Here is a 12,319-nt window from a genome sequence, read left to right as displayed (position 1 = left end):
AAGCTTATCAAATGTTATCAGACAGGTTAACTTCTCAGCAACAAATATGAAGCAGAAGGAAAGCACAGGGTGGACTACCAGCTTGCCATGTGTTTCAATTTCTTTATATGATGACATCTTTTCATATATTAAGGGCATCATTTTGAGTCATGAAGGACAAGAGCAAATGTGTTTTGAAAATTATGTGGTGGGCTGGAGAGATGGCACAGCGGTTAAGAGCACTGAATGCTTTTGCAGAGGACCTGGGTTTGAGTCCCAGCACCCACATGGCGGCTAATAATCATCCATAACTCCAGTTCCAGGGGATCTGATGCCTTCTTCTGACCTCCATGAACATTGCAAGGCACAGGTACACTTACACACATGCAGGTAATACACTCATATATGTAAAATAAAAATAATAAAGTATTTTTAAAATGCTTTAAAAAATTATGTGGCAATTGCCTTCAATTCTTCCTTTTCCATTACTTTGGATATTCCAATCACTCATTCCAAGAACACCTATTTGACCTGATAAACCACAAAGTAAAAAACTCTAGCATCCAGGAGCTGAGGAAAAATTATGCAGGATCCCAGTAGTGAGGGCTGCCAGACTATTGGCTGTATCCTTTCCCCACTGGTGGGGTGAATGAGTTTCAAGTCCCAGGGTAAATGTAAGAGTTGCCAGTGATTTAAGAGAACTAATACTTTAGCTCTACCCACATTTTTTTTCTGCTCTCCCCTGACAGGAACTGTGGTATTGGCCTTCTTTACTAGGGTAACTTGGCTTTCTAACTCCCTCTCGGCTTTTCCTAGTTTTTCCTGTTTCATGCTGTGGTTTGGATTTGAAATAGGTTTTTTGGAAGAAGGAAATGGAATGTTTGAGGCAAGGGAGACAAAGAAGCAAGAACAGCTACTTAGTATTTCTATGATCCTTCTGACTTTCCTCACAGTCTGTCTTTTCATGCTGGGAACAGGTCTCCTGGTTAACCACAATGTTCATTTTCTCTTCACTGGGGGAAAGACTGATTTACAACCTGGAGAACTAGAAAAGAGTTCTAGATAGCTTCTTTATTAAAGGGGGAAAAATCCCTTCCCAAATAATTTCTTTAAAGTCATTAAGGACAAAACTCAGGCTTCTGGCATTCATTTATACAATAATCCATTCATCCTTTTCTTAGATATTTATCAATGACATCTTTGAACTACTGATAATTCATGTGACCATTGAATTTACTCATATAATCCAATAAATTAGCTTTATATTGTATTTATTATTATTATTTATTTTATCAATTAATTCAGGTCAGCTGGGACTACAGGGAGACCCTGTCTCAAAAAAGACAAAAAAAAAAAAAAAAATTAAGTGTTTGAGTGTATTGCCTTCATGTATATAAATGCATCCATGTTGTGCAATGCTTGTAGAGATCAGAAGAGGGCATTGGATCCCCTGGAACTGGAGTTACATATGGTTATTAGCCAACATGTGGGTGCTAGGACCTGAACCCCCGTCTTAAACTTGGTACCAGGGTCTTACATCTACAAGTGCTCTTAACTACTGAATCATCTCTCCGGTCCCCAGCTTTATTACATTATAAACATTCATTTATTAGACTGAAGAGATAGCTCAGTCAGTAAAGTGCTTGCTGCCTAAAAGCATGAGGACCTGTGTTCAATTACCAATGTAAAAATGGGCATAATGGCATGCATTTGTAATCTCAACACTGATGAGGTAGAGGCAGGTGGATCCCTGGTGCTCACACATCAGCCAGCTTAGCCTTATTGGTGAGCTTCAGGTCAGCGGCGACCTTATCTCATAAAATGAGGTGGATAGCTTTTGAGGAGTGACATCAGAGGTTGACCTCTGGCCTTCTCAGGCATACACACACACACACACACACACACACCACATACATACTTATATGAACACACACACCCCTATGTACATGCATTATTCATTCATTGATCTTGAACTATGCATTCATTATATATTAAAACTTCACATTTTATGGCCATAGGTCATTATATACACCAAGAGTTAGCAAACTTCTCTGTTATGCCCTACACAGTAACCACTGAAAGTTTATTTTTATTCTATACAATATTTGTGATAACCACTCAGCTCTGTCACTATAGCTCAGAAGCAGCCACAGACAGCATGGAAAAGAGTGCACTTGACTATATTATTTATAAAGGTTTATTTTATTTTTAAATGATGAAGTCAGTATGTGCCTGTGTGTGGGTATGTACGTGGTACCCATGGAGGCCAGAAGAAGGTGTCGGTTATGAGCCATCGAATGTGGATCTTGGGAATCAAAATCTAGTACTCCACAAGAGCAGTATATGCTCTTAACTACTAAGCCATCTCTCTGGTCTCACTTGTATTCTTATAAAACTTTATTTACAAAAATGGGTGGCAGGTTGGATTTGACCCAGGAACTGTAATTTGGTGGTGTCTGATTTCAGTAAAAGATAACAACATACTTCATATTAGGTGCTTAATTGTGATAGCTTCACAGTAGAAATTTCACTGGAGCCTATCAAGGGTGGAAACTGGGTAAACTGACAAGGGATGGTGGGTAGGAAATAATTTTTAGGCTAGTAAAATAAGTTGTGTGCAGTGTCATGATTGAGTGTGCATACAACTCAATGCAATATTGGCAAGCTGGTATGCTCAAACAGGAATCTGTGGGCTTCACATGTTAAGGCTTAACATATTATACTTGGTACCAACAGGGTCTAACTGAAATCAGCTTTTTCAGTATTACAGCTACAATCAATATACATTGTAACCCTCATTCTGGCCTTAGTTGACAGAGAATTGTCTGGAAGTATTGTAATGGAGTGAGAAGAAGTTGGAACAGCCAGAGCCTTTATCTATATTAGGCAAGGGGGAGTTAGTGCTAGTAGAGAAATAATACTGGTGATACTGAGGGGTGTAAGAGACGGCTCAAACGATGCAGTCATGAATGCAGGAGGTGAAAATCTTGACTGGAAGATCTGGGCTGAGTTGTCATTAACTAAGTGACATAACAGGTCCATTGATGACTTAGTGTTCATTCTCTGCTCCAATTATAAACATACATACACACATGTGCATGTGTACACATGTACAAACATGTACCACACGTTCAGTTGCTCCATGGCTAGAAATAAGGTCTCCCAGTGAGCTGTCTTTCTTTGCCTAGTCAACTTTGTCCAATATACTTACCAACTGCTAACACAGAGGACTTTTTAAAAGCATTCATCTCTTTATTATTCATCTTGTCTTTCTCATTATAATGTTAAGTCCAGGGTGGGAATTTTTACCCACTTTGCTCACCAATGCATCTAACAGCTAATGTTGTGTCTCCACATAGGAGTTCATTATATTTAATTAATAAATATCTTTAAAATATATAAATAGCTGCCATTCTGAGCATTAACTCTGAAATCTTTATTTCACTGTTGCTTCTTTGTCATTCCTGCATCCTATAGCAATTGGTTTCAGAAAATGATTTTTCTCTGAGTATTTGAAATAAATCAATTTCATTTCTAAGTATCGGCTTTTAATTCTAAAAGGTTTTTCTCCATTGCTAGTGACTTTTCCAAACAGAGTGTTCAGGAACGTTGACATTGTTCATTCACGATATAGAAACCACTTAATGCCGCCTATGCATTCCTGCCATTTTTTCCCGTGTGATAATTTGGTCTCTTTAGGAGGTAAACTCTTTAGCAAAGGCACGGGGCTTCTATTTTATGTGTGCACATGTGTTTGAGCATGTGCAAACATGTCCATGAATGGAGGCTAGTACTCAGAAAACTGAAGTCTACAATGCCGACTTTATGCAGAGAAAGCAGTGTCTAAATAACCAGGCATTCCAGATTTACCCAAGAGGAAACATTCTCATGCCAGAGGCTTATTCATGAACGCCTGGGCTGTGACTTACATGGAATTCCCCAGGATGCAAAAACATGCTCTGCTTTAATTCTTGAATCAAGTGGATTTATTTGTAGTGAAAACTTCCTAGCTTTGGGGTCTTTTGGAGGCTGGCTTTGTTTCAGAGGTATGAAAACAAGAAGTTAGTAGTAGCCAGGAAAGAAAAGATTAGTGTTGCTTGCCACATTTGACAGCACTGGCTAGAGCTAGACCACAGTCTTTTAATCTCGCTCTTTGTTTTACAATAAGTCTAATAATTTTCCTGTCAGTTAGTGTGTTCCTTAGATTCAGGAATAAAATCTGAGTCACTTTTTGTCTGTCTAGTAGCTAACCACATGATTCAAGTATACAAGGAAGGGTATTCAATAAGTTAAACGAATTTGATTCATAAAATAGTTTTGCTTGGTAGGGTCTTTCTTTTTCATTTTCATCACCTTGATTTTTTTTTTTTTTCAATTTTGGGTGGAAAAATTTACTGTGGAAAATCCTTAAGCTTGCCTCCTGTAATTTATACCCTATTTCTGCCCTTTAAAGCCTTTTGCTACATCAATTTGTGATTTCTCTGTGAATATATTAAAGTTCACTGAATAATAATTACCAAAAAACCCCATAAATGTAGCATGGAGGTTCACTTTAATTAGAGGTGGAAAAGCTCTTTGTTAACAAGCTACCTAGATTCCGCCTTCTTTCAATATATTTCCCTGAAAACAGAGATGTGAACTATGCTGAGCTCAAAACAAGAACAAATGAACATCACGCACAACTTCTGAGCAACTGCTGCATTCAGCAGGTTTTCAGGTGAACACCTTTCTTTGGTAGTGTCTGTTAACTAGCTATATTTCTTACTCTCCATAAAAGCCACAGTTTAATCACTAACTCCTTTCAATCATTTGCTAAATTGTCAAGTCTGTTTTTCTTGGGTAAAGTGTTCCCTCTAGTGGTCAAGAACTAAAATACAACCATTGTGAATAGCTTGGTTTAAACGGCACAGCTGAATGGAAGAGTCTTTTCAAAAGATTGAAACAAATTTCATCTTTAACTGAAACCTTATAACTAATGGAAGGAATGTCACTGAGGAAGACCAGAAATGTTTGGAATATCCCTTCAGATCTAGGAAGCAAGCAGAATAGTTACCTCCCTCCACTGCTAACAGCTTCGCCTCCTCTCTGGTAAGTTACTAGAACATTAAAAAAAAAAATAAAAAGAGGAACAATTAATAGACATGGCCAAATAGCAAACAAATAAACAAACAAAACAAAACCATTATATTACATTCATTAACATCTTTCTAAAATGTCATTCTCTCTTTTCCCTACCAAGAAGAGGTATTATAAAAATTACTGCAAGCTATGAAAGACTTTATCCAGCTAAGACTATTTTAGAGGATTTTTTTTTAGAACTAAATACACAGCGTTCTTACTTTTTTAGTGTTCCAATATGGTTGAGAAAAGGAAAATAAACTTTGAAGCATACTCTGAACTGTGATATAATTGTATTTGTTCATTACCATTCCCATGGATTTGTTTTGAATGTCTCACGAAATCATATAATTTTATGATTTTGTATTTAAAAATCCTAAATCCAGAGGAAAAACCCCACAAGATTGTTTTCCCAGAAGAATGCATACCAGTAAAAAAAAAATGCTCAAATAAACCTTTTTTCCACACACAAAGACATTCACCAAGTTGTGACTATTAATTAATGTGACCTATTTATATTGTGGCTTGTTAAAAACACTTTCTCATTATATTTCCATCAGACAAGTATACATGATGAAAAACTATTTTACTGCCTTGGAAAGCTTAATAAATGTTGTCCGGGACAAAAGCAGATTTACAAATAGTTAGTCAAAGAGTTAAGAAGATTAGCTTTTCTGTAAATACAGACACATTTTCTAAAAGAAATGTGTTTTTCAAAGCTGCCAAGTTCTGCTCTTTAGAAAAACTCCAAACTGGGAGCCTGTTAGGAAGAGATAACTGTTCCCAGTGATTCCAATAACTGGATTAAAACTGAGGACACCTAACTATAGGCGCATCTGTGTCTGGAGACGATGTGAGAGGGAAGGACCTACTCTGAAAGAAACGGAATGTAACTGAATATGAGTTTTCTGACTTGGGGGAAATGAAGTTTTATCTCTCATATGGGCTGAATATTCTGGTTGCCTTTAAGAATATTAATTCTATGGACAGAGAATTGTGAAGGAGAGAAATTCTTTGTTGTTGGAAAACCTGAAAATTTAAGTTAAGGGGAGAGAAGTGAGTGCATTGTCTAGTATGACATAATCAATAAGATGATTAGCATGTTAAATCATGCTGAGAGAGAAACAGTGTGTCTGTGTAATAGAGACACATGCAAACAAGGTTCAGATGCAATGTAGAGTGCAAATAAATAACTGCATTCAAGTGGATGAAAAGCAGCACTGACCACTTGGACTTCAAATGCATGCCCAGCATGAGAAAATGAAGTATTGTATTCCATGTAAGTCCTTTCCCCAAGTTACTGCTCAGAATGAACTGAAACCAGAAACACAATAGCACAACACATGCCAAACTAACAAAGGGAGGGAAGGAGGAGGGTAAGTGCAAATATATACCTGTTGGTGTGAAGGTAAAGGACGGGACTGAAAAATCAAAACAAAATATAAACCAGTTATTAAGCTGAAGAGAGAAGGGGAACATATCACATTAGTATAAATCAAGCAGACAGCTGAACATAAAACAAATGTAAATAACCAAGCCAGTAGGTCTGACACTCTGATATATGAATAAAACCCAAACTGAGGGGGAAAAAAGAAGCTTGTCTCTACAGGTACCATTCTGAAGTGTCTGGCATTCTAGTACTCTCAGGAGGGGAATTGTCTGGGTTAGCCTGCGAATGACCCTGCATTTAGTAACATAGATTCAGCTTTTAGTTTTAGTACAAACAAGAATCCTCCATTATTAATCATTTCCAAACACTAGATGATGGATTCTTAAACAAGAATTATCAGGGTGGTGCTGGAACCTTATCTAGAAATCTGAAAGTAAATGCTTATTAAGTGCAGTAATAGGTGTAGTTAAATTATTCGTTACTGGAAGGGCTGCGGAAAGGAAAGGGACAGAGGGAGGGAGGGACAGAGGGAGGGAGGGATGGAGGGAGGGAGGGAAAGAGGGAGAGAGGATATCATAAAATCATACTGTTTCACTGACAAGGAATGCCTGGTATCACAGAAACAGGGTAACATCGTAATTTTATCATCATAAAAATTTATGAATGGATATAAAAAATGTGGAGTTTAAACTTCAATGTCTCTGTCATAGTTTACATTTAGAAGCTTTCTAGGAGTAGACTGAACATTTTTAATGCCATGCTAGAAGCTAAACAAAAGAACAATAACACACCTCTGAGAACCTTCACTCTCTCTGTAGTTATAAATCTTAATCTAATCAATAATGCCTGAAATTGAACTGCAGACCTCAAAAGTAGCAGCCTGCCCCCCCCCACTTTTCCCATCTTCTCCCATTGCTGGGTATGGGATAAACCAGAGCAATTTCCATGTAATTTCATAGAGGGAGGAGACTGAATTATTTTTCCAATCTCTTCCCCTTAATTTAAAGTAAATGCTGCCCTAATTTAAAAAAAAGAAAAGCAAGAAACCTCCATGCTTTCCTTTCAGATTAAAGATGGCTTAAAACAATCTTTAGGACAAATAAACTAGAATATTGATTATCATGTATTTTTAAACTGCCAAAACCCATTTAAACATTAATAGGAAATTGATGTTGGGATTTGAGCATTGAAGGTTACATGGTAGAAGACTATAGCATCTTCCACCACCATCACCTCTGACAAAACCGCTTTCTCTCTGAGCATACTAGAAAGAACAACAGCAAAATTCCCCCAAAGCACCCAGTTTTTATGCTGGCTCCTGTCTGTAATTCACAGACACATCTTAAGAATTCTGTTGCACTTTCATACAGATCTTTTCAAAGTAATATAATTTAGCTACTTTCAAACCTACTTATAGTAACATATCATCATAAAATACAAAAAGAGGTACATTTGAAACTAAAGCTATTCAAGCAAGCATGGAGCACTTAGTTTTCATTTGCATCCACAAGGACATGGGGAACTATGAAAGGTCCTTGTCAGTTCATCTCCTAGATCACTGCTAACCCTGATTTGTGAAAATGAAGACCAAATGAGAAAAGATCGGTACTAAATGGAAGTTTTACTAGTAGCTCACCCAAACTGAACTTAATTTTCAAAGCTTCCATAGCATAATCAACTCTCTCCACCCTGGTATGTCAGAGATCACTGTGAATGGATATGTGTGGTATCCAGGATGCTCACATATCATACCTACAGTGAAATACGGTCCTCACTAGTAGACCAATAGGCTCTTTGTACTGATTTCTTTAAGATATTTCAGATCCTATTTTCCTAACTGCTGGCATTGTTTGGGGCATAGAAAATTTAAGATCAACTAATGCTCTTGAAAATTTCTTAGAAAAAGAATTATACAAAATTGCCAACAAGACAAAGTGAGGAAAGCAGAATCAAGGGCTTTATTAGATTACATTTGTAATTATGTTCCATGATTTCTGCTTCACCAGACGCTAACTGAAACGACAATGGTATTAGTTGCACAGCTCTGCAGAAAGCACATAGGTGTCTACAGACATGCTCAAAGGACATTAGTAAAGGAAAATGACACTAAAAAGGAAGGAGTTTCATGTCACTGTTTCAACCTGGAGACAATACAGAGCATTAACCTGCTGCAATTATATGACTATGACACTTCATTGTGTGTGATAAGAAGCACTGGGTTCCAAGGACTGGATGTTTAAAAAAACAAGTTGATTTATAAACCCTGTGACAGGAGATTACAAATTTCCCTCAAGAGCATAAGACAATAAAATATCTGCATAAAACAGCAGGGCTCTGAAGCAATAGCCAAGTCAAGACCTACCATGAGGAAACCTAGTTTAGAGGAAGTGGGTGCTGAGAAGCTGACAAATTCTATTTAACATCCTGTTACACAAGCTAAATTTGTATGTGGACACCTTGGTAAAATAACAGCATGACTGAGAACCTTCAGATATTAAGATAGTTTGATATAGGATGTGTGTCATGAAGAACAGCAAGTCATTTTAAGATCAAGTGTTTTTACAGTCAGCACACCTTTCCTGATGCCCGCATAGGTGCTGGTGAGACCATTCCTCTTCTTGCGGTGTCGATAGAGCCAGATGCTGAAGACCATGAGGATGATCCAGCAGGCTGCCCCTATGCCTGCAATGAACGCGGGCTGCTTCACTACGTCCGAGATCTGCTGAGCAAGGCTCACCTGGTCCTCAGGTGACACTGGGTTTCCGTGAGAATCTGAAAGGCCATTGACTGATAAATAAGTGTTGAAAAGTGGATATGATAATGCTAGCATGTATATATAGTATAACAGGCTTTTACTTTATTTTAAGTTATGAAAACGATTCCTGTTTTCCATTCTGCCTTAGCCACCATTGGGAACTTTACTAACTTCTTTTTAAACTAAAAAATTATTTATTATTTTTACTTTATGTGTCGGATCCCTTGGTACTGGAGTTATGGATGGTTGTGAACTGTGGTGTGGTGCTGGGAATCAAACCCTGGTCCTCTGCAAGAGCAGCCAGTGCTCTTAATCACTCAGCCATCCCTCCAGTCCCCTAGTGGAACTCTAATGAGAGTTTCAGGAAAAAAAAATGTACTGATTCCATTTATTTTAATTCAACACAAGTGTTACAGAATTTTGTGAGAATATATTTAAAGACAAAGGTACAGTGTTTCTCTTTTTATTTCAGAACTTTCCCATAGGTATTTAGATCAAGTTTCACAGGACAGCATAAACTAGGATAAACATGCCAACATAACACTAAAACATGAAATAATTTAATGCAATCATGTGAATAAAGGATGGTGAATGAGTAAATATAGAAAATACATTAATTTCCTCACACTTCTGTAGAAACACTCAAATACTGGTCCCCAAAACAGGAAGAAATGAAATTTTACTTCCTCTTTAAATAGATATTGAAAAACACGTATGTGTGTGTGGTTGTGTGTTCCCTTCCTGCAACTATACTGCAGGATCCTTGCTTGTCTTGGAAACACACTACTTGAATCCATGTTCAGAAAGTTTTACAAAACTGAACACCATTGAAGTACAATGAAAAATTACCATCACAGGAACTACAAATAATCCTTCTTTTAAAATAATAACCAAGGTCAGTAATAGATAAAAGAAAAGAACATTAAATTTACAAAATAATTATCGAGTGTTATGAATAGCCAGAAAGACTCATATTTTCTGTTAGACACTTTCATTCAAAAATTAAAAAATGATGGACTATATGAGTAATAAAATTTACTTATTTTTACATTCGTCTTAAACCTACTGAGATGCCTTTGAAGCCTGCCATGAGTTCAGGTCCCCTAGAACCTCCTGTAAAGACTGTAAAGTCTTTGTAGGAAACCAAGGCTATTACTCTATTATCAAGCATCATATTTTTGTTGCCCTGAGTGATTCCAACCTTGAGCTTTCTCAACGGGCAGAATCCCCACCAGTTGCACCAATTTTAATGGTCTTCCCACACAACATCTGCTGAAACAAGAAGTGTTTGCTCATTTCATTATGGTTGGTGCTTTCTTGCAATTACTAAACCATATGACAGAGAATGTGCTGTATTCTTATAAATTTGTGTTGGTTGAGAATTTACTTTTCTCTTTTTTACTGATTAATCTTATTCAATAATTTCATACATGTATACAATATAATATATTGCTCTCTCTCTCTCCCCATCCTCCTTTATCTTCCTCTCCATCTCTATCAGTCCCTTTCTCAGGTTCATGTCTATTGGCTTTGTTTTCTGACCTATTTAGCTTAACAAGGGCCATCTGTGTGACAGACCATTGGATTAAAATTCTCTATTGGAGCCTGGTAGGGTCATTAGTGGGTATACAATGGAAAGCAACAGTTCCCTCTCTTCCTGAACCTAACAATATCAAATAGTCTTTTTCTGGTATGAGAAATTCAGACCCATCTTCTAGGCATAATTTATAGCTTAAAAAATTGTGTGTGGTAGATGTATGTGCTCACATGGGTATGTGCACATGTGCCTGTGGGTACACATGCATGCATGTGTAGAGGCATGTGGAGGCCAGAGATTGGCATTGAATGTCTTCAGTAATCACTTTCCACCTTACATTTTGACAGTGTCTCACTGAACCTAGAGTACACCATTTCAGATAGACTGACTGGCCAATGAGCTACAGACACTCACATATCTCACTGTCTCCAATGCTGGATTTTGGAGGTACACTGCTGTGCCTGGCTTTTACATAAGTGCTAATATTCCATGCTTGTGTTGCAAGCACTTAGCCAATAGAGCCATCTCCTCAGCTCCCTAATTTCCACTTTTCTGCTTTCTCCCAGTTCCTCAGTATGGTCAGTCCAGTGATCCATCATATATACCTGCATCTTCATGACCAGTTCTCTATAGGACATATCAATACACTGTACTTCACTCACTCCACTTGTCCTACATGGATTGTACACATGTGCAGTGGTGAAAACCTTAGTGATGGAACCATGCCATGGAATCCATTTCTGTTTTCTCTCAGAACAATTGGAATCCCCTACAAAAAAATTCCTTGGGTAACACCCTGAGTGTCAATAAAGATATCGCTCCATAGGTGCACTCTCTAGATTCACACATGCAGGATGACCCTTGTCAGCACCCCTCTTGCAGATCTACTTCTTATATAGTGTTTGGTTGTGCTGCCTCATCTGTGTTTCCTCTAATCAACACAACTGTCCTTCGGTTTCCTTCTGGCAATGGTGTCATACAGAGGGGCTATATAGGTAGGCAACAAAGAATACAGGGAATCTGTGAGTCCATACTAGTTCCCTGGGAAAGGGACACCTGGTCATGGGCTGGATGCTTAGGCATTATATTGTCTGCCAGAATAAAGTATCCCCTGAAAGGCACAATATAAATATCTACAGCCAGATCCCTGGAGCCCTGTTAAGGCAGGGCTGGTTTATAGTTACTGGGTGGAAAGATAACGCAAAACCAAATCAAAAAGTGCAGCAATTCTACCAATACAATCTGCGTTCAAATAGAAACATTTTCCATTTCACAAATATTTTTTCCAGAAAAATGATTGCTATAACTAATTTTATATGTAAAAGAGTTTTTAAATTAAAAAATACTGCAGATTTTTTTTTATTTAATAATATTGCATCTCAACAAGACAATTGGCAGGAAAAAGAAGCAGCTTTCAGTGGGTATTGAAATGGCCTTTAGGAAAACAGCACTTTTTGCCATGTGAAATGTTTAAATTGCTTCTCATTCTCTCTCTCTCTCTCTCTCTCTCTCTCTCTCTCTCTCTCTCTGTGTGTGTGTG

General features: G+C 37.6%; 1 protein-coding gene across 5 annotated transcripts in view; it reads right to left on the bottom strand.

Moving 5' to 3' along the window:
* Robo1 (roundabout guidance receptor 1) overlaps positions 1 to 12,319 on the bottom strand; it is a 432,413-nt gene that overhangs the window by 53,961 nt on the left and 366,133 nt on the right. For 3 of the 5 annotated variants that reach the window (XM_029554552.1, XM_017802463.2, XM_017802462.2), the window contains 3 exons: positions 9,062 to 9,259; positions 6,492 to 6,518; positions 5,033 to 5,075 (listed from right to left, as the gene is read on the bottom strand). In XM_029554552.1, coding sequence (XP_029410412.1) covers positions 5,033 to 5,075; positions 6,492 to 6,518; positions 9,062 to 9,259 — 268 coding nt within the window. The remainder of the gene's footprint in view (positions 1 to 5,032; positions 5,076 to 6,491; positions 6,519 to 9,061; positions 9,260 to 12,319) is intronic. The other 2 variants (XM_008850082.1, XM_008850083.1) reach the window with 1 other exon arrangement.

Source organism: Nannospalax galili, unplaced genomic scaffold (assembly GCF_000622305.1).
Source record: "Nannospalax galili isolate Female #2095 unplaced genomic scaffold, S.galili_v1.0 scaffold705, whole genome shotgun sequence".
Lineage (NCBI taxonomy): Eukaryota > Metazoa > Chordata > Mammalia > Rodentia > Spalacidae > Nannospalax > Nannospalax galili.
Note: the sequence above shows the minus strand (reverse complement) of the source record. Positions and strands in the feature narration are given on the sequence as shown.